The sequence below is a fragment of the Heterocephalus glaber genome, unplaced genomic scaffold, assembly GCF_053883595.1.
Source record: "Heterocephalus glaber isolate CG9 unplaced genomic scaffold, H.glaber_assembly_v1.0 deba00001481, whole genome shotgun sequence".
NCBI classification, from domain to species: Eukaryota; Metazoa; Chordata; class Mammalia; order Rodentia; family Bathyergidae; genus Heterocephalus; species Heterocephalus glaber.
The window spans coordinates 49150603-49173730 of NW_028258317.1; the positions used below are offsets into that span (position 1 = coordinate 49150603).

At 40.9% G+C, this 23128-nt stretch overlaps 1 protein-coding gene across 15 annotated transcripts in view; it reads right to left on the reverse strand.

The window, feature by feature from the left end:
• The window catches only part of Smarca2 (SWI/SNF related BAF chromatin remodeling complex subunit ATPase 2), a 226474-nt gene that overhangs the window by 136846 nt on the left and 66500 nt on the right, over positions 1-23128 (reverse strand). For all 15 annotated transcript variants that reach the window (XM_087184038.1, XM_087184033.1, XM_087184034.1 and 12 more), the window contains exons 14-21: positions 22038-22185; positions 17658-17821; positions 16213-16279; positions 15441-15551; positions 12538-12780; positions 10613-10726; positions 2688-2795; positions 1893-1979 (exon numbers count right to left, since the gene is read on the reverse strand). In XM_087184038.1, the coding sequence (XP_087040164.1) occupies positions 1893-1979; positions 2688-2795; positions 10613-10726; positions 12538-12780; positions 15441-15551; positions 16213-16279; positions 17658-17821; positions 22038-22185 (1042 nt within the window). The remainder of the gene's footprint in view (positions 1-1892; positions 1980-2687; positions 2796-10612; positions 10727-12537; positions 12781-15440; positions 15552-16212; positions 16280-17657; positions 17822-22037; positions 22186-23128) is intronic.

Here is a 23128-nt window from a genome sequence, read left to right on the forward strand (position 1 = left end):
AACCAGTGCTTCCATTTCTCCAGATTGAAGGTTTCCAGGGAGGCAGGGAGAACAATATTCAGACTGACCTTCTGGGATGATCTGGTATCTGCAAAGGACTGTGTAGCAAACAGAACAAAATAGAAGCACAGAGCATCTTAGACCTGCCAGTGGATTCTCCAGTAACTCCGGGACTCTTGTTTCTAGGAGTAGGCTCCTCAAAGCTTTGTTTGTTAAAACAGGTGAAAATCAGAGCCTGCCTTTCTATTAAATGCTGCTGAAAGTATAAACAGGCAGGCACTGGCAGGCCTGTTCCTGAGCTCAGCTTCCTTCATGACCCCAGCCCTGCCAGTGCTCCCGACAGAAGCTGGAGGAGAGGTCATCCTCTCTCCCTTCCTTCCTGACACAGCCCAGCATGTTTCAAAGGGGAATTTTTCTTAAGATACCCAAATTGCAGTAAGACTGAAATTTTCTTAATTGTAAAGCCCCCCAAAGCCTTCTATTGGTCAGATTAAATGTCTTAAAGCTGTCTTCCAGAAAAATGGGATGGTGGGCAATAGGACCCCAATCCTTTTCATCATTATATATTTTTCCCAGCTCCCCCCACCCAACATACACTCAGCACTGATTCACAAACATGGTAGTTTACAAGACGCTTTGTACATTATTAAAAGTTAATCTACCTGCCACTCTCATAATCAATTATTATCCTCGCACTACAAATCAAGCAGACTACAGCTGGGAGATTCTGAGTGACTCACCCCAGGTCACAGCGACAGTGTCCTATTGGAGTGTTTGCTTAAGCTGACAGATACTATCACCTATGCGCACAGATACTGTCTCCTGTATTCTCCCCTGTATCTGTGGACCCTCTCCCCTGCATCTGTGGATACTCTCTCTCAAGGACACAAAGGCCACAGCAGAGCTGGAAGGCTTTCTAATGACCCAGTACAGTTGAGACAGGACTAGTATATGGAGAGGGTGTGAAATATATACTCTGACCTAACAGGCACAACTGCCCAAAATAAGGGAGGAAAAAAGAATATGCAAAATTAAAAATATTTCAATTTTTATCCTGTGATTAAGTTTTGCTTTTATAAAGGTTTTATTTATTATTTTAAAACAAACTGGTGCAGATACTGCATCCCTACAGTAATTTTCCTCTCCATCTCTTGATGAATTTTCCGTAGAAAGCTGGCCCTACACTGGCAAATAACTGCTCCCAGGACTATGGGCTTCGGCAGCAACACTGAAAAACGGACTCAGCGACTGCAGCTCCTTTTCATTCCTGCTCCAGCCAAGTGCCCCTACTGGAGTAGTGAAGCAAACTTCTCCTACATAGAGAACAAAGCAGAAAATGTCCTTGCCCCTAAACCCAGCTTTCTAGAGATCTGAACATTAGAATAAAAGCCAATTTACATCATCATGATGGAAAGAAGACAGGAAAACTATAATCTAAGGCACAGAATAAAGCCAGTGCCTTTCACAAGCAAAATATTTAAAGAACATCTTTCTCTTCAATATTTATAAATGCATTATTTTAATATTATTCATAGCATCCTTCTGAGAAAGCTAGGTGTATTTATCATTATCTTCAATTTCAGAGCTCCTACTATAACAAGGTAATTCACAGTACTTACCCGAGCCCACATAATCAGCCCTGCTCACACCCTTTTTCTCACTACTTTAAACTCTCAAGTTATAAAATTTCAGATGCTAAGGTGCTTGCTACCAATAATAATCCAGATCCCAAAATGTCATGTGTGTTAATTCTGCTTGGAGAACTCGGAGATCACGCTGTTTTGACTTCTATGCTCATGCTCTAGGCCTATTTTAGCTTTTTGCTTTTGTTTTATAAACCACCCTTAATAGGATTACCCCAATCAGGACCAAAGCACAGGACACTGACTTACCTCAATGTGCTGAAACATATAGGGGTGATTACAGATCTTTCTCAGCTGCATGATAGTGTTCATAAGAGTCTTTGCACCTCCTTTTCCCTGAGAACAAATGGGAAGACACAAACAGCACTCATTATTCACTGATCAACTGTTTCCAATTTTTAAAAACTAGGCTTGAGGGCTTGAGGAGGGTCTATCTACCTAGTGGAAGTAATTGCCTAGCATGGGCCAAGTCATGGATTCAAACCCTAGTACTGCCAATCGATCAATCAACTGATCAATAAAAGGCTTCTTCTAGAAAGGACAAAGGGCTGTAGGTCTTCTCAGCTGCCTACACACCTTCTAGTTCAAAGTTCCCCTTTTTTTAGTTACATAAAACATCTTCTTAGGATAGCCTGTCCTACAGAAAAAGTGAATCTGGAAGAATTAAGTCAAGGTGCTAGCTTTGTGACATGACTGTCTACTCCCTAGGATTCTGGAAGACAGAGCATAGAACAGATGCCCTGAGAGTGAAATAGATTTTAAAACTTTCTAAAATGCCACACAACACTTCAGCAGAATGTGTTTCCTGCAGAACTGACGTGAACAGAGCTGAGTCTTTTGGTAACAAGAACGTGCTCCCTGTTCCCTTCTGCCCTGTGCAGGTAGCAGGTTAGAGGCTTCCTCTGGCAGTTATGATAGCTACAAAAAGAACCAGTCGTTTACTTTCATGAATTGGCATTAGCAAGGACACTTCCCGGAAACAGTCAGTGCCATGGCACCGGATGTGTCCTGGTACCTTCAGTTGTGCCAGCTTCTGCAACATACCTTCTTATCTTTCTCAGAGCCATCTGTGAGGAGGATGCCCTTGGCCTGCATGTGGCGATAGAGGATCTTCTGTAGAGCTGACATGTCACACTTGATCACATATTCAACCTGATGGGAGAGAACAGGAGGCAGGTAGGAGCAGGAGGGGGAAGTGCCGTTTTAAGACAGTTTGAGACAAGGCTGCTGGCAGCACTCCTGGAGTTGAGAAGGCACCTGTTTCCCCTTCTTGGATTCAGGGGTGGTGGATGGGACAGGTTTATGGAACAGATAGGATCTTCACTGTTTCAGGCACCAAGGTAATGGTGAGACTCTTAAAAGGCTGAAGCTAGGGTCATGTTTTCTAAAATTTCTCCACTTGGTTCCATATTTGAAAGAGACTTACCAACTGCTCACACTCAAAACTGATCAGTTGAGAAATTTGTTTTTTTGTAGGAAGAATGTGTTGAGAGAAAGATGATGGCTTCTGCCTGAGAGAGACCGAAGGGGGACTGGAAAGTGGGTTGCCCTGAGAATGTTTCTGTACTCCTTCTTCTTAACTACTGTACATCACCCTCTACATGAACAGAACAGTACTAGAAAAAACAGAGACTGCCCTATAGCTCATCATTTTTTTTTCAAATAACTTTCTTTCCTTGGTCATGTGTAGGTGCCCCCACTATCAGCTTTATTAAAGTGACACTTAGAGTAGGCCTAGGGTGACCGTCATTAACTTCTACTCCTGACAAATAACAGGATACAATGTGGCGAGGATAACAGTTGAAAGAGAGGAATTAATCCCTAATTGGACAGAACTTTACAGCCATCCAGAAAGGACAAGGCCTCTTATGCTTCCTGTTGAAACACTGCAAAGTCCATCTGAAAACAGTCGAAGGGAATTCACATGCCTCCGGTTTACCATACACCTGCAATGCTTTATCATACTCCTAATGCATAAAATCTCCCTTCATTATTTCCTCCTACTGTTTTCATTTAAAAACCCCAAACACACAAATGTGCTATTTTCATAATAAATATCAGATTAATGTCTAGAAATCTGTAGAACGTAATTAAAAGGAAATCAGTAAGCTGCCTAATGTTTAATAAACTGGTGAAAATGATCAGGTTATTTTTAGCGCTAAGGGCCAGAGAGAAGAGGTCACAGATGAAGATTGCTGCATATTCATTCAATTTTTACTTTAGAAGGAAACTATCTGGCCAGGGTGAACAGCTTGTTTTGATCAATCAAGTCAGATTAGAAAAGGCTTGCTCTTTTGCAGGAAGGAAGAGCAAATAATCCACCAAAATTCTGCTTTAGTATATAATGACTTTGTAGGGAGGAAAATCAACGCTCCAATTTTAATAAATAAGTATACACTTCGTAAGTATGCCTTTTGTGTTGGACAATTTTGATTATGCTATACCTTTAAAGTACCACTCCTTTATAAATACTTATTTCTTTATTTTGTTTTTTTGTTTTTTTGTACCAGGGATCGAACTTGGGACCTTGCGCTTGTGAAGCAGGCACCAGAACCACTGAGCTAAATCCCCGGCCCATAAATACTTATTATTTTTCAAAAACACTATTTTTGAAGCTTCCTAGAAATATAACTGACAAAAATTACATAAAGTATACAACATGATGCTTTCATGTACATATGAATTGTGAAATAATCACTATCCTACTTTCTCAAGAATTCAGAACTCACAGTGAAGCTTAATCATAGTGAAGAAAAATGTTAAACAACTTCAGACTTTTTTAGCAAGTATAATGGTAAAATGACATCAAGGGCCAATATTTCTGAGCTCTTTCTACATGTCAAGCCCTGTGCAAAATACCACACATACCTTTTCTCATTTAACACATACGAGAGCTCAAAATAGTCACATTAAGCCTTCTCATTTTATAGACAAAGAATCTGAGCATCAGAGAGGTTCATCTACTGGCCCAAAGCAATCGTTGTGCTATGGTGAAGTTAAGATTTGAAACAGAGTCCCTTTTTATAAGCTGCCCACTAAGGGTGACCAAGGAGTCCCTTCGAGCTTCCTAACCGTTCATGCTCACCTTCCCCTGGGCCTCCCTATTGCCTTGTTCACACTTTTCTGCAGGTGGGAGACATAAGTGATGCTCCTTAAAAGCTGCATTAGGTGATGGCAGATCCAGAATTAAGGACCGAATACTCACACCCTGCCCATCACTGAGCTATTGCTGAGAGCTAGAAGAAAGGGAGCTCGGGGGGCAGGAGGTGTGCATAACAGCTCCCTGGAGACAATGCCAAGCGTCCTCACGATGGCCACATCAGCAGAGAGACAAGTTCCCCTACGGGACCTGAAAGCTAGTCATGGCGGGTGAAGCCACCCTAACCTCTTTTCTGGCATGATTGTGGAATAACAGAAGCTGGTTTTATACACGTGACAATCATTGTCATCAGCTTCACAACTGCATTTTACATTTGCTCCAGGAACCCCCTCCAACAACTCCGCACTATTTTGGTTTTTCATTTTTCTTGCAAACTAGGATGGCCTTAGTCTTAGGGCTTCGTTCTAAATCCTACTGTGTTTGAAGGCTCTTCCTCCTAACATCTTCCCCAATCATCCTATCCACTAAAACTGATTTTCCCTTTCACTTCCCTCAAGGAAGTTGGTCACAAAGCTTGTTTGATGACGTTCCTGTATAAGGAAGACATGCCACAGCACATCTTCCTAATGTGTCTGGGGTCGAGAAAACCCACAAAGCCGCCAAAAGGCAGAAAGCAAAGGAGCCAGGCAGCAAGTGCGACTGAACAGGCTGATTCTCCAAGAGGACAGGTTCCTGCTCACACTTCCCCTGGAATAGCGCACACAGTCTCTCCCAGGAGTGCGATCTGACTGACATACACACATGCTATGTGGGAATCAGTGTCAATCTGCATGTTAAATATTAATACACCGTTTTTTTTATTCTTAAGAGAAAAATAAATATACATGGTTGTACTAGCATTATTGTTCCCCAAGGGATTACTAGTGAGCACTTGGACACACCCCTATGTACACACTCTGGAGACTCCTGCCCTCAAACACTCTAGTGCCTCGATTATTCCTGCGGTTAGGTTGGATGATGTTGCTCTCCACTGCCACACCAACACTTGGTGTGAGCAGAACTCATCTCCAAGGCCACACTGGCTGACTCCTCCCACCACCACACTTTCCTTTTCTGGGGTTGCCCCTGCACCTTCCACCCAGCACCAGTACAGGATAAAGCAGACAGCAGGCAAGTGATAGGTATGGATTGAGAAAAGGAGCAGACGGAACGATCCTAATGTAGACATACAGACCAACAGAAAGGAGATGAGAGAAGTCTCCATAGTAGGTGCTAGCTTCAACCCAGCTGGGTCTGAGTCCAGTCCCCCAAAATGTGATGGCACCTAATTAAAGCATGAATGTGAGTGTTCCTCAAGATGTACAAATGCTGAAGGAAGGGAAATGTATGACTTCTTGATGGGGATGATTCCTCCAAGAAGTTAGGCATGGGAGATTTATTCAAATATAAAATAATTATCTCCTAAAAATGTGATGTTAATAAACAAACTGTTCCTTATAAGTGTGCAAATCTGGTGATTATATTGGCCAAGAATCTCTTCCTATACAACAGTAGAAAGATCTGAGTTTTATTCATAGTTTCTGCCTGCATGCTGCTCTTCATTTATAATTTCTGTTCCAAAAGGGCTGATTATTGGAACAATGACCCTAGACTACTATATGTGATGTACAGTATGGCCACTTTGTGAACTGAGATTTTTTTCTTTTTTTTGGTACCAGGGATCTAACTTGGGACCTTGTGCTTGCGAGGCAGGTGGTGGAACCACTGAGCTAAATCCTCAGCCCTGTGAACTGAGATTTTTTAAAAATATGATTCAATTTATGAAAGTGCCAGGTTCTGGAACCTGTGACATGAGAGAGGAGCAGTGGTAACGATTATTCATATTAAGCATTCCAAGCTTTTATATAAAGAATATAAAACTGTTCATATAAAGAAACCTTCTTAAAGTATCTCATGCAAATTATATCAAAATCAGGACAGATTTCAGGTAGTCCAATCTCTTGCTAACCTCACATTAGATGTGTACTTTTAGACGTCAATATATACACAGCAATATGCATCGTTAATTCTAGATGATATGAATTAAGCAAGGGGAGACTCAGCAATGACAACCTCAAATGGGAGCTAAATCGAAAAATCAATTTTTCCAAAAGAAAGGAAAAATCAATTTTCATTTAGCTTAAGTTGTTTTACATAGTCCCTTTCCTATGAACAGGCATTCTTTCCAGTGTGTGAGCAATGGACTTCATGCCAGCAGATTGTTGTTGGTGGTGGTAGTGGATGGGCACAATATATGCCCTTGCTCATTGGTATTCCATTAGCCTAATACTGAAACTACTTTTCTTATGCAGCAATGATGCATTTAACAAACTGTGGCCTTCCTATACCTGCTTTAGTTTCACCAGAAGGAAATACATATAAAGACGATCTACCAGGTTAGACATTAGAGTAATGCAAATTAAGTTAAAAGATACCACCACACATCTACCGAAATGGCTAAAAAAAAATTTGTTTTAAAACTTCACAATACCAAGTACCAATGAAAATGTGGAGGAACTGGAATGCTCCCACACCTTGGTAATGGAGCTACAAAGCAGTTCAGCCAGTAGAGAAAACAGAAACCAAGCTTCTTAGAAGGTTGGACAGTTGACCATCCAACTGACCCTCATACTCCTAGGTGATTGCTCAAGTGAAATGAAAAGCTACACTCACACAAAAACCTCTATCTTCACAAGTGTTTATAGCAGCTATATCCAGTCTTAAAAACTTAGAAACAACCCAAGTAATTGGATACACAAGCTAAAGTATATCCATACAGCAGAACGCTGTCCAACAATAAAAATGAACCAACTGTTGATAAGTGCAGTGACTTGGATGATTCTCAATCAAACACATGACACTGGATGAAAGAAACCAGATATAAAATATTACATATTGCCTGATTCCACTCATTACATTTTGAAAAAGACAAAACCTTAGGAATGGAGAGCAGAACAGTGATACCATGAAGCTAAGAGCTGATGGAGGGTTTGACTAAAAGAGCAGCACCAGGGAAATGTTGGAAGGGTAGGTGATACAACTGTTCTGTGGTTTGGTTGTAGACATGGATAGCATAATTATGATTTGTCAAAACTCACAGAACTATATATGAGGAGTGAATTTTACTATGTGTAAATTAACACACAGGATATAAAAAAAAAATTTCCCTGACTCTTTTTTACAAAAACATTTGAGAGTAATTGCTATGGAGGTATTAGCCTTTTTCTGCCATCCTCTAGGATTCCTTTATGGATTCTCTTACAGGTCAAGTAAGTCATACATGTTGTTGATGGCTATAAGCAGATTTGGGGAAAAGAAACCTCCTTCCCTTCAAGAATGACAATTAAAAGCTTTCCCTAGCTGAAAAAAATCCTACCAAGGTAGAAAAGGTACAGCATGAACACTGGTCAAACCACATCAAAATAGCCACATATGGTACACAAACAGACTGACTGACCCTCACACGGGAGAGATGTAAGTGGGCCACAGGAAGCACAACAAAGACAAGAGAACAGTGAGAAAAAATGTGAAGTAAGAGAGTGCAGCTCCCATTAACAATAAAAGCAGCAACACAAGTAGGAGTAAGGTGTATAGTAGGAGTATGTGTCACTTGTCGGTAAGCAACATGCCTGGCATAATGTTATGAGCACTACATCCACTTAATCCTCATTCTGCGAGGCAGATACATGTTTTCAATTCACTGATAAGAACTCTGAGAACCTTTTGGGTTAAATGACTTGCTATGTTCATGTATAACTGATGAGCGATGTACTGGGGACCCAGGTCCACTGATGGACAGAGGCCATGGTTTCCACACCCAAGATGCCTTCAGGACGGTAACACAGTTATCTTTAAAGGTAATGAATACTTCTAAAGGTGTCCATAAACAATGCTACACACAGATTATTGTACACCCCTCCAATATGATACGCCTTATAAAGAGCACAAGTACTTTTACGCAGGAAACTTACTCTTGACAATCTGCAAGCAAGTACATTTTCTCAAGTTTATTATCCTTCAAGGGTGCTCAGGAAGCTCTCTTGTAGAAAGAACCATGGGGTAAATATTTTAGTGAAGCGAAGAATTCCTTTGTGATAGAACTGACCATGCCATAATCTTTATGCTCTGAATGTCTGGATTTTCTGCAAGGGATTTTCTTAAAACAGAGCACACCTTTAACCTGTAATGTGTTTTTAACCTATAATGTGTTTTTAAGATCAATCTATATTAGCCAGTCCTAAAATGAATAAACAAGATTAAGGAGTTTCATGAAATGAATAAATGAAGGGCTTCGGTTGATTATCTTTCATTTTATGTCTCTTGTAAAGAAAAAAAAAAAAAAGGAGGTTGGGGACATTCTAAAATTATTACCATTCCATCTCTGTAACTTGCAGGACCACAGCAACAGCCAAGAAGGAGACCAAGGTAGCCACGTGACCACGGCAAACACTCACCAGTTTAATGTTTCAACTTAAACTCAACTTCAACTTGAACAAAATGGGTGTTACTCAAAGAGGTGAAGCCCTCAGGAAGTCAAAGGAATGGCAGCAGCACTCAATCCCCAAGATGCATTCACCAGTAAAATAAAATACTTAAATATTTAGCCTTTTAATATGATAAACATGGTACAAACACTTTTATTCTGAATTTTATTCTATTAATGAATAAGGGATTAGGGAATAAAATTCTCAGCAAAGTGATCAACTCTGTACACCCTCTTGCCAACTCCCATTTTAAAATGAACAGGATGAACCAATCTGTCCAAAAATAGTAGTTACCCAGAAAAACCACAATCATGCAAATATAAGACATTTAAGAATTGGCTCCTCTAAAGAAACTCAAAAATATCTCATGTGACAAATAGACTATCTTTAAGAGAATGCAATTTAGACTTCAAATGTGCATAGTTCCAAAATATGATGAGATACATATTAAAGTAATACTCAAATACAACCCCAAACTATGGAGCTAAGACTTAAAAGACATTCTAAAAGCACTGGAAACTCAATTTCCAAAGAGCAGTCTGAAAAAAACGTTAACAGGAATTTAATTTTTATGATGCAGGAGAAAAGCCATATCCCAGAATAATTAGATGATGTGCCTATAATCTGCACAAACTATCTTTCACTTACTATCAGAATGGTGATGATATCACAAACATTCAAATTTGCATAAACTTCCAGGAACTCTGGCAGATACTTCTTTTTTTTTGGTACTGGGGACTGAACATGGGACCTTGTGTTTTTCAGGCAGGTGACAGAACCACTGAGCTAAATCCCCGGGCCAAGGCAGATACTTCTTATGGCCTTCAATAAGGACACAAGTCCTAAACTCAAATCCATATTTGCCTTACAAGAAGGACAGTTTTGCAGCACCTGCAATAGTGAACTCAGTAAGAATAGTAAAGTTTTAAAAATCTAAAATTACAATGCCATGTGACCCAATGAGTTTGATAATTTTGTAAAATCTTCCCAAAAGCTTTTGAGAACCAGGTTGAAAATGCTGCAATTTCCCTTTTCTCTCCAGATGTGTCATACAAAAAAGCACTTTAGGATATTTTCAAGATACCTGTAACTAATACGTAAGCTTGCTATTTCAGAAATACAATTTTAGGATCAGGCATTTCAAATGCATTTGCACGAGTAAACTAAAAGTCTCACAACCTTAGAATTTGCAACATGTTTTTTGCAGGCCTGTAGTCCCTGCACTCAGGAAAGTGAGGCAAGAAGACTGAGTTCCAGCCAGCCTGGGATGCATAGCAAGTTCAAGGCTATCCAGACTTCATAGTGAGACCCTGTCTCAAACAGAAAAACAAAACAAAACCTCATACTTTTTCTGGAAGCTGAGATTCAACTTCTTTCTTCAATCTCCTCAATAAAAATGGTCTCAGCACCTTGTGAAGACGCCTGATGATCAGTATGGTTTCTTCTTCATTTAAGTCCACCTACAAAGGAACCTTAGATGAATTTGGGGTTTTGTTTGTTTGTTTTGGTAGCGGGGATCGAACTTGGGTCCCTGCGCTTGCGCAGCAGGCGGCGAAACCACTGAGCTAAATCCCTGGCCACTGAATTTGGGTTTTTTAAAGGATGTTTCAGACAATAAAGCATTACGTATACTTGTGTGTTTCCATACATAAATGAAAGTTTACATGCATTAAAACCAGGCTTATGCAGGCACACCTTCAAATTGTTTTCCCATCTGCCCACTCTAAATGCTTGTCATTGTCTTACTGCTGGATTCTCTGGAAAAGGGTGCAGAAACCTAGTTCTAGATCAGTAGTGTTAGCAGCCCCAGATTTTATGGTACGTTACTGGAAATACAGACCAAATGAAGGGCCAAGTGTGGTGGCACACACTAGTAATCCCAGCTACATGGGAGGCTTAGGCAGTAAAACTGTAAATTCAAGGCCAGCTTAGACAACCTAGTAAGATCCTTTCTCAAAATAAAACTTAAAAAATAATGGAGGGGTTTTGAGAGTGTAGCTCAGTGGTGGAGCACTTGCCTAGCTTGCATGACTCAACAGACCCTGGGCTCAGTCTCTAGCACAGCAAAACAAACCAAACAATGAAAAAATCCTCATTGAACACTGAGATAGGAGAGAAAGGACAATAATAGTTAATGTGCTCCTTCTTCAAGTTGAAGACTTCAGTTAGACCTTGACTTTGGTTGTTTCAGAAATGTAATGAGAGGGCCGGGGATTTAGCTCAGTGGTTTCGCCGCCTGCTGCGCAAGCGCAGGGACCTGAGTTCAATCCCGGGAACCAAAAAAAAAAGAAATGTAATGAGAGAACAGGGGCTTGAAAAAGGAAAAGAAGAAGCACAGAGTAGGTCCTGTTCACGCTGGTGGGTCCCTAAGTCCCTCCATACCGTAAGCTCTTTTGTAACTCCTTTTTTTTCCTCTGTCCTGATTTTGTGCAAGTTTCATCCTAATTAGAAAATCCTCTACTTTTCCCACTCCCTTTCCTCTATGAACTTCCAGGGGACAGAATCAGTTGACATTACTTTCTACAAATGGGAGAGCCAATGAACTATCTACAGATGGCAAGTGTGCCTATAAGGTACCTCAGGATTAAAGAGCCAAAGAATTTAAACATAAATGTTCCTAACACATTTAGTGGCTTTTCATTTCAGAAGTTAAGGAACTACTAGTTTTCTCCTAAGTGTGCTCTAAGAGAAGACACCTGAAGGAATATTAAATTTGAAAATGGCTACTCTAGCATTTCAGGAATATTTCTGTATGCACGAAATGAAGGCTTATACTAAAACCAGAAAAAACAAAAAAAAACAAAAAAAAAACGTATCCAGGAAATTCCAAGTAAGCTAGTTTGGTTTTACATACAAACTCTTTACAGAAACACTTTGAGGGGAAGTCTAAGTTTATAACAAGGAAAGATTTGTTTTAGGGATTTTATTCAGTTAGTGGAGTTAGTCTGGTTCAATTAATTCAACAAATATATCCATGTTCATCTTCCCGGTAGCCACTGTGGTTAAGTGTTCCACCAGTTAGGAGCATTCTCTAGGGGCCTGGGGAACATGCTAGCAAAAGGCAAGGGAGTTAGGATGCCCCTCCCACACCTCCAGGTTCAGAGGGGAAAATAATCCTGGGACGAGACCATATCTACCCACTGACTGGCTTCATAAAGCAGGCAACACTATAACCACTCTGTGAGTTCTCTGTGGCTCCAGTGTTCTTAGCTTCAGGCCCTTTGACTTCATTGTCATGGAGTAGGGAAAGAAACAAAAGTTAGAGAAGTACCCTTTCTCCAGTCATGGCAAATGGAGCATTAAACCACTGTTCAAATGTGCTGCAGCTCTTGAAAATTGTAGGGAGGAGGAAGTTGAGGAGGGCCCAGAGTTCAGGGAGCTTATTCTGCAATGGGGTCCCGGTCAAGAGGATTCTTCTGGGGGCCACATAGTGAGTGTTCAAGACCTGAGTCAGCTTGCAGTGGTGATTCTTCATTCGGTGGCCTTCGTCCACGATCATGTATTTCCACCGAATCTGTAACACAAGAGGAAGGACCAACATGTGGTGAGGAAGGGGAAATACAACAGGCAAGTGGGAGAGTGGAAGAGCAAAGAACCCACATTGGGTACAAAATGTGCCGTGATGCTCCTGAAGATAAATGTACCTCAACAGATGAACTATTTCTCATGCCTGACAGAGCACATGAAACGCCATGTGATAATGGGACATTGAAGCAACAATGTTCCTCAAAGGACATGTGCTTCCAAGTCACCCTTTTACAAGGAAGGAACCTAGCACCCAGAATAAAATGGTCGATCGACCCCTTGGATCCTGTGTCTCCTCATCCAATACTCCTTTTATTGACACTGAGTCATACAGCTATTACAGATTTCATGACTATACTGCTCTCTTCATACTAAATTCAGAACACAGATATCCACTGGAAACAGAAGGTAATGACTGCTTTTTCCAAGATGGCACTACCAGGTGTCTAGAGCTGAAATACTTCTGGCTTCAGGCCGTCTTTCTACTATACTGGCTGGGTACCTTTAAGGCTTGGCTAAGTGTTTGTTTCATTTATTTTCTTCTGTTTGAACAGGTTGCTAACACTGATAAGCTGGAATATGTCACATAAAAATCTGAACATCCAGCTTGTTTAAAAAAAAAAATTAGACCAAACAACTAGGCTCCTTCGGTTCATGTATATTCTATACCTGCCAGGTATAGGACCCTCTTTGTTTTATTTAAAATGAGACTGTCGGGCCAGAGATTCAGCTCAGTGGTGCGGTGCCTGCCTCACAAGCACAAGGTCCTGAGTTCAATCCCCAACCGGAAATAAATAAATAAGTAAGTAAGTTGAAAATGTCCTCACTGGCAGAGAGGCAATGCAAAATACCATTCTTCCACTTTTGCCAAAACTGAAGGATTAAACACAACAAACTGCCCCAAGATGACTATCACTGAAGAAGTTAAGAATGCTCATGGCACTATCCCCTTCCTAAATCCAGCGGTCCTTTCCTCTCTTATGCCTCACCCTTCAGCCCTCTTCAAGGTCACTGTTCAATTTCTGAAAGTGACAATGGTAAGCAATGTTCCACTGGCCTATTCATTCCCTATACAACAGTGGAGTGGCCACAAAAAGCATCTATCTGCCAGTCAGATGTCCCCAGACCCTGCTGCCAAGCTCTTCAGCATGAAGCACCAGATAAACAAAGTGCTATACCATCTTTGGTTTCTTCATTAGAAGAACCAGTAATGTCAGGGGAAAAGGAACAAAATCACAATTCAGACAGGGACGAACAGGTAAAATAAACTACCAGAATTTTTTCCTTTCTCTGTCACTTCCAAGTACTTAAGAATAATTAAAACTGTACAATCAACTGCCCCAAACTTAAATAACAGCAGGCAAAAATGTATTTAGATATGTTTTTAAAATCTACTTTCTTGCCTAATTTAGCTTATGAAATAGTACACAAGTTTTGGTTTTGCTATTGGGTTTCCTCCTAATTAGGTCTTCCCTGGAAAAAATTACTACCCCTTTCCATAGCTCCATTTCTCCAGTAACAAATAAAAGCAATGCATCTTGTTACCAGGCATCTTCAATGAATTTTGAAATACACATGCAGAAGACATGATATGAATTTTTTTAAAAGGATCTCAAATGTACAAACACATTCCCATAGTAATATTGGAAGCACATCATTTTTGACACTGCCAAATTCATCTCTGAGCATGAGGGATAGGAACACAGCATTGTTGTCAGCGCCATCTCAATTATTAAACCTCCCCTGGGAACATGCTTTCTTTATGTTATTTCCTGTGATGCCATAAAGGGAACTCTCAGTTCCCACCGCAAAGGTTTAATGCAGGGATAGAACAAACCCCAGAAAAAGGGAGTCTGTTCAATTCTGGCCATAACTTAGTTTCAGATTGTAGTGGCTTCAAAACACCACAAGGTAAATGAAATTACCAAGGAAAAAAATTAAGTTTTCATGATCGCTTCATTGAAAACAGTAGTTTCATCTTTCTACACAAACATATTAAGAGAAAAGATGATATAAAAGCAAAAAAATCCTTCTATTTTGTGGCTAAAGGATAACTTAGGACACACAAATGAAGAGAGACGTAGGGCACAGAAACAACTCCTTCTCAGCTCCAATTCAATACTCACAGAAAGAGCCCTGGGCAATCTGAACAATGATCCCGCATTATTTTACCAGAAAAGAACGGTGAACAGATATAACACAGACGCTTCAGCTCGGACAAATGCTCATATGGGGAGACCATATGGAGGGGTGCCTACTAGTCTTTGCAGAGAAGAGACGCACGAGAGGAACGAAGTTACACTGACAATAACCTAGGGCAATAAAAACAATTTCTTTCCAAGCACATCCAAGGCTGTTGCTGGACAAAGTTGCACGGGAACCCAGGTGAATTTTCTTAAAATATGTAAACACATTAACTGTGAGAGGATAGGAAAGAGTCTGGGATCAATCATACAAATGAAAAAGTAGTGGCATGCAAAAAATTAAAGCCCATAACCACAATATATCAGACTCATGGAAAAAAAAAAAGAAAGAGACCAGACATCCAATGATCAAATTATACCACTGAGTATAATTTGGTGAACACTTTACAGTCCAGTGAGATAGCCCGTAATTAGAGATAAAAGAATTTTTTTTCAAAAAGCATACCTTTGCAAGAATGTGCTTGTCTTTTATAATGTACTCGTAAGTAGTCAAGAGGACATTGAATTTGCCACTCCGTAGCTGGGGGACAAGGGAGCGGCGCATTGCAGGGGTACCCTGAATGGAAAGAAAAACATATAGATTACCCAGTGAAAGAGCTTGAGCACTATTTTGCACAATTTTTAGCTTAACGGCGCCTGGACATGTGACATATGCACATACGTGCATTATCATATGCCAATCCCTTCCCCATGAAGAAAGTCTCAGCTAAATCACACATCCTGACAGTTTCCAAACCCTTGTCGGAAGGTTTTCCCACTTAAGTCTGATGGAGAAAAAGAAAAAAGGAAATTGCAGCAAGCTTGCAGTTGTAAGGAACATGCTGCTCAGCTGAAAGGCTCCATTTCTGTGGGCACAGACAGCAGGCAGCCCAGGCTCCCGGGTAATTGCCTGACTTTGCAGGGACCTTCGGCACAGTAGCACCCACAGTGAGCCAGGCAGCAGCATGAAGAATGTGCAATATTTGTCATTTGTATTACTCTCATCAGAAACCTCGCAATATGATAATTAACAATTTTCTTCTGCATTTCACTATCTGAAAGTAATTATGGTTTATTACAGTAATCTTCTTGGGATGATTAACTCTCGCTGTTTAGTACATGATGTACATGACAAAACTTTACAACCGAATACAGTTCACAGATGTGCATATAGAATGAAGAAAACAGGGTCTAATTTTTGCTTTTCCACATTTATATATAAATACAGCATTCCAAACCTTGTAAGAAATTTTCACCACCGAAGGAGCCCACTTGTCAAATTCATATGTCCAGTTAGATAGAGTCCTACAGAACAACAGAAAATACAGGAAAAAAAAGACATTCATATAAAACTTAGCAGTTAAAAGATATTCTTACTCATCTTCAGGCCTTGGCTTAAAAGGGGCTGGAGAATTAAAATATCTCAACTACATATTTATTTTAAAGGTGTGGACGTAAGAGATAAGTTAGAAATGAGCTGCTACAAAGCATGATGACTTTATGCTTTACAAAAAAAAACTCAAGAAAAATTTAAAAGTACATAAATACAAGGAGCAAAACAACCTAAATTTTAACACGGTACTAAAAAAGAGCAAACGCCAGAGCAATCTGGACACTCTTTAGAGGTAGCCATATAAGTTCAGAGAAAACTTGAGTCAGGGAGAAAAAATATTACAAAACCACATGAAAATATTAAATAAATCCATCAAGAAGGAGCAGGGAAAGAAATACTGAATGACTTTTTAAAAAAATCATTGAAAGTGTCATCATAATACATCAGAACATGCAAAACAAAATGGAAAAGATGTCTAAATACTATGGAGACAGATAATTCATACAGAAAGATCTGCAAGCAGTCCTCATTTAGACACAATTTGAGGAAAATACAAAAATACAATCCTACTCTTATTGCAGGTCCCCAGTTCCTAACAGCACAGAGATGACAAGATCTCAGCAAATAAAGCTGCAACCTGACACCCACAGCCACAGTGCATCCCTGGGAGGGCGGGTGAACAGTTATCCCTTCACTCAAGGGTGCACCAAAGACTGCTGAGGAGCCACCCGGTGGACAAGGCTCTGGGGATGAGATGGTTACAGCAAAAATAGGTCTTTCCCAAGCAGCAGAGCCACTGAAACAGAATGCACCATACCGAGCTTCGTTGAATGCAAAACTCACAGTTCTGGTTTTTTATTTCCGTTCTTCTTTAAAAGATACAATAAAGAAAGATTTACAAATGTATAATCTTTTTATATACACATCGGTGATTATAATCACCTTTTGGAAAACAGAACATGGAAAAAAAATTTTTTTAACTCTGTACAAAAAAAATTAAGGATGAAAAATTGAAAAAAACAAAAACCAAAACAAAAAATCTACAAAAAACCCCCACACTGTTCCCTTTTGTGAGCCACTTAAGGAGCCATGGAGAATATGACCTGCTCATACAGAGCGCGCAGGCTTTTCAGACCACAATGCTGCTAACCATCACTTGGTCCCTCACTTAACTAGCCAGCTAAAGAGGATGAGTGGGAAATGAAAAGCTAAATTCAGATTACATGATTTTGGTAATACTGTACCGCTACAAGCTACAACTCTGCCTCAAGTGAGAAACAAGGACAAGCTACTGACAGGGCAATCTGCAGCCCGCAGAAGGGCCACGGTGGAGTGCACGACATTACTTACGAAAGGGGAACAATGATGAGATAGGGGCCATTGAGTCTTTTGTGCTCCATCAGGTAAGTGATGAGTGCAATGGTCTGTATGGTCTTGCCTAGCCCCATTTCATCAGCTAAGATTCCATTCAAATTGTTATTATACAAGGAAACCATCCATTCCAGGCCCTGGAGCTGAAAGGAAGAGTAATTGCTTCAATTAGCCAAGATCGGCACAGGTAATTAATACTAATACAACTCAAGTGAGGCTGTGACTTCTTAACTTCTCGGTGCTGTATGCTGAGTTTCCCACAGCAGGAAAGTGGGGAAAGCACCAATGCAAAAAGAATCTAAAATATGAGCCTGTAATCGGCCCTGCTGCTTGGCAGGTGTTGAGTGTTAATCAGATTTAGAAATGATGGGCTGCAGCACACTGGTGGGATTTTAAGCAGCTTTGCTGCTCATCCCTACTTAGCATTTCACAGTATATGACATTCTAGAATTATTACAAGTGGAAAAAAACCCCAAACCAAAATCTATTCCAACCACTCCAAAAACAAAAAGCCAGTGTGAGGATTAAAGATGAACAAACCATAAGGCAGGTTTGGCACACAGAGCAGTGGTCATTAGAAACAGCCTTCGTGAGAATGATGAGCCTGCCCTCCAGGGTGTGACCCCTCAGAGAGGAACCCCGAGATCACGGGGCCAAGGCCATTCTGCTGGGCCTCGGGGAGGACACTCTCTCCCTGGCACAGAGGAAGTTCCTCGGCAGCACTCGGATTTCTGCTCCCCAAAGGCAGCACACTGGAAGCTCAATGCCTGGAAATGTGTACGACATATTTTTTTAAGCACAGAAGCACCACACTAGACTAAGCTTTGAGTCCCTCATGTTAAGTACAAAAGAGGAAGTGAGGATATAAAACTGTTCATTCTGTCACTCCTAACTCCCAGTTCCCTTCCACCATCATACCACACAATGGCACTGGGTTTCAGTGGAAGTATCAAATATATGCGTAACACATACATAATTATACATATATGTTGAAGTCAAGTTAGCTTGCTAATGAAGTGATCCTTAGGGAAATGTTAATATTAATTTGTTTTATGTTAAGAACAAAGTGAGTGGTTCTATTATAGACAGATAAGTTAGTTGGATATATTATAGACAGGGCCAGGATCTCCAGGGAGTCAATACAGAAAACAATTGAAGCCCATCTACTGAAGGCCAGGATTCAAAAAAGAGGGACTACTACACTCACATACTTCCCCTAGGGATGAACAGCAGTGATTGATATTCTAAATAGGTATCAAAAGGTATGGATCACCTGGGTGGGGGACCAAAACCTCCCCAGCCCATTCCTCGGCTAAATCCTTATTCATTCCATGTGCTTCCCCACTGAGCCCCCATTTAATCAATATGACTTCAGGGACTATACTTGTTGTAATCTTATTGGCTGACCCTAGCTTTGTCCCACATCATACCCACCTTGTAATTTCCCATTGGATCAATATTACCTTACTTTTAATCTTATTAGTTGACTATAGTTTTGTCCCACCTTGAACCCACCTCACCTCCTGGCTTTGCTGAAAAACACCCTGGAGAAGCGGGGTTGGCAGGCTACACACTTTCCAGGTGTCCCCTCTGGTCCCTCTGAGACAGGAGCTGTCTTTTCCTCAATAAATATTCCCTACTCTTAACCTCTGTTGTTCCTAAAATTCATTCTTCAACTTTAAAGATGTCCTGACATCTGACAGGTTGGGAGTTATAGTATTTCCCTTACATTATTTGGAGGTCTATATCATAACCCTATAGCAATTCATTTATGTGAAATATTTATTAAATGACTATTCTTTGGATCATGCAGGAGCTACAATGGAGAGTTACCAAGGTGTGTATGATGCATACCTTCCTGCAGAAGCTTGCTGTCAAAGAAGAAATAACAGACACGTACCTACATACCAAGAAGTGGCTAACAGTGCCAATGCATATGTATACAATTGTGTTGACCAGAATTTATCTTATGAAAACAGTGATGGTTTTAAAAACTACTTTCATGGGCTGGGGATTTAGCTCAGTGGTGCCGCCTGCCTCACAGCGAAAGGTCCCGAGTTCGATCCCCAATACCAAAGAAAAAAAATTTTCATGAGCTATTTGGGATATCTTATGCAAAACCAAAGTCATCCAGAAGGTTACTGTGGAAGTACAGCAATACAAAGAGATAAGGAGGGACACGGGAAGAGCCTCTAAGAGACTAAGCAAGAAAGAGGACAAGAGGGGAAATAAGTAGATGCCATAAGTGGTGGTTAAGAGAAGCTGTCTGCCCCCCAACACAACCTTGATATAACTAGGCCTTGAGGAAGTCAACTAACACCCAGAAACATCTGGATGCTTGCAATGGATTGTTTTGTTTCATTTTTAATGAAAATGTGTAAAGCGGCTGAATTTTGCATCTGTGTTAGTCCTAGATAAAGCAAAAGCAGAAACTAGGAACAGAAGAGACCAGGAATTCACGAAACCTATGGAAAGGGATTTGGACTTTCCCGGGCTGTAGATGGAGTGGAGAGGCCAGACAGCCTGTCCACGCTGATGCCCTCCAGGGAGCGCAGGCCCAGGGAATGCAGCAGGAAGGTAGTGAGCTCCAGGTGAGGTAGATATTAATGATACAAAAGCCTGCCAAGGAGAAAGAAAACTTTCACACAGAGAGGATGCCAGAGAAGACTCTGAGCCATAGTCTGAACCACTCTGTGAAAACAGAGAACTCATCAGGCAGATGTGGGTTATCAGATTCCAGAAGAAGGAACTTTGTTAAGTGAAACCCCAGAGGGAGACAGGGAGAAGCACTTTCCTGGCCTCTCTAGCAGCCCAGTGAGGGAAGTTTGGAAGTAGAAGGGGATGGCTTTGAAATGAAAGTGATGAAAAAAGCTGTCTACAAAGGTGTTGGAAAGGCCAAAGCAGCTGTGCTCAAAGTGTGCTCCAGGGACTCCTGTGGGCCCCCAAGGTTTTCGCAGGACATCCCTAAGGTCAAAATGATTTTTATAATAATACCAAGGCTTAATTTGTCATTCTTACTGGGTAAATATCAGCAGCAACAGTGCACAAGCATGATGGGCAGAAGCTGCTCGCACACTGGCACAGGCCAGGGCAACCCTGCACCAGCAGGTGTAGTGAGCTTCCCTGCCATGCGAGGGCAGCAGACAGTGCCAGGATTTAAAAGTGGCAAGACCTGATGCCCAAAAGTTTGAGAATCACTGGCCTAATGTCCCTGAGCATAGGCCAGAGGACACTGTTTTTTATGACAGTAATATATGATATATAGAAATGTGGCCTTGGTAGCCAAAGAAGTTTGTCAAATACAAGATTAAACGACGTTAAACAAGTTACTTTAATGTAGGATGTGCATTTTGGATTTACTTGCGCAGTGCTGTTAATGTGCTGATGTGCATCGTGGATTACCAAGGGGGCACTGCCAAGGTGACGTGAGTCTGGGTGGCTTGGGACAGTCCTGGCTTATACTGTAGCTACGATCAGCAATGAAAGCCTCCCTGCTCTTTCTCACAAGTATCCAAATTTGGAACAGTAAATTATGATAGTGCTAGTTACAGCTGATAGTGTTTCTTAATTTATTGGACCATAAAACCTTTGTCCTTTTTTTTTGTTTACTTTTGAGGAATGACTCCATGGAACAAATTCTCTAAGGAAGACACTTCGGGAAACACTACAAAGAAACAGGAAGTAAGAAACAGGAGTTAAATTCAATATGGAGGTCAAATTAAACATCTGTTTTGCTTGTGACTAGTTTTTAATCAAAGCACAGATGCTCATAACTTTACCTTAAAAAAGCATAACTATAGTAGATTACATGAGGTGGTTGAATTCATACCATAAAACTACGGCTACAACTAAAATTTCCAAAAGAAATACTTCATTTATTTCAGGATGAAGTGAGGATGTTCCGTACACTAAGAGAATGTCTGGCTGTTCCATTTTGAAGCGGTCCACAATGAAAGTGTTCCAAATATAGTTAGCTCGGTATTTCTTTTAACACAATTCATCCCAAAACTATAAAAGAGAAAACCGGTATAGCATGTCCTAGAACAAGGAAATACTCATGGAAATACTCTGAAAGAAGAGTTACAGGCGCAGAGGGCAGAATTTCAATATTAGCAGTGATATGATCTAAAATGTTTCGGCTTGGGCCGGGGAGTTAGCTCAGTGGCACCATGCGTGCCTTGCAAGCACAAGGTCCTGAGTTCAATCCCCGGTACCAAAAACAAAAAACAAACAAACAAAAAAAATGTTTCAGCTTCTTCAAAATCTCTTACGCAGTTAACGTGTGCAAGATATACTCTAATGCAAATCAGGTTAAAAAAAAACTATGACTTGCCAGGGAAACACAAATACGCCAATTACCTGGTAATGCTTTAGGGTCCCATTAATGAGGAGGGCAGACTGCTTCTCTACCCTCTCTGAGATGGCGTGAGCCACAGTGTAGTAGGACTGGGACCCTCTGGCACTGTACTGCATACTGTACTCATCATCCACGTCTTGCTTTGCTGTCCTGAGGAATACAAAATAGGGAATCACATGCAGACAACTGAGTGTTACTTCATCCAAAAAATGAACTGAGAGTCTACAATAGCTGCAGTAAGTATAGCTTAGAAACTACTACATGTCTTGCAGTTAAAATGTATTATCTGTGATATTCATATAAAACTAGGCATGGTAAGTATTTTTATTATCCCCATTTTATGCATGTGAATGAAGTACTTGCGTCTCAAAGAGGTTACTTCATTTGTCCAAGTCATAAAAGATGCCCTTGACCTCCCAGAGACCAACAGGGCTCGGACCCCAAGAGCTGTAGACCAACTTAACTTTGCCAATGAAGGGGTCCCGGGGTTTTAAGATACAAAGATAAATCCTGTTCACATACTCGACAGACACGTGGAAGAGGATCAAAGAGGACACGAGAAGGTAGGGAAGCAGAAAGGCAGGCTTCCACCTTCTTTGCCTTGTTCATGAGTGGCATTTTACTGTATGAGTGACAGCGAACCATTGAGGGTTCTTAAAACCTTCAGTGAAGGAGCCAGGGTTAGACTAGAAAACAAGGGTTCCTGATGTGGGGCATGCAGCCACAGAATAAAACAGAAAAATACTGAGATGTCCATCTCTGGCTTTTAAAAAATCCCAGCGTTTAAGGGTTTCTCTTGTGTTTACTGTTTCAAAACTGTTTAAATGTAATAATAAAATTTTTCTTACGGTAGCAGCAAAGACAGGTGGAGATCACCAATAGGAGGAACGGGGGCGGGTGACACTGGGGCCCACAGAAAGAGGGGCAGAGGATTCTGGGATAGGGAGAGTTGGCAGCTGACCTGGCTAGGACACCAGGATGCAACAGGAATGGCATCTCCAAGTGGGGATTCTGGCCAACTGTTGCTGCCTTTGAAGGAGGAAGGAAAGGCATAGAAACAGCCAGTTAACAGGTAAGTTTGACTAGGCCAATC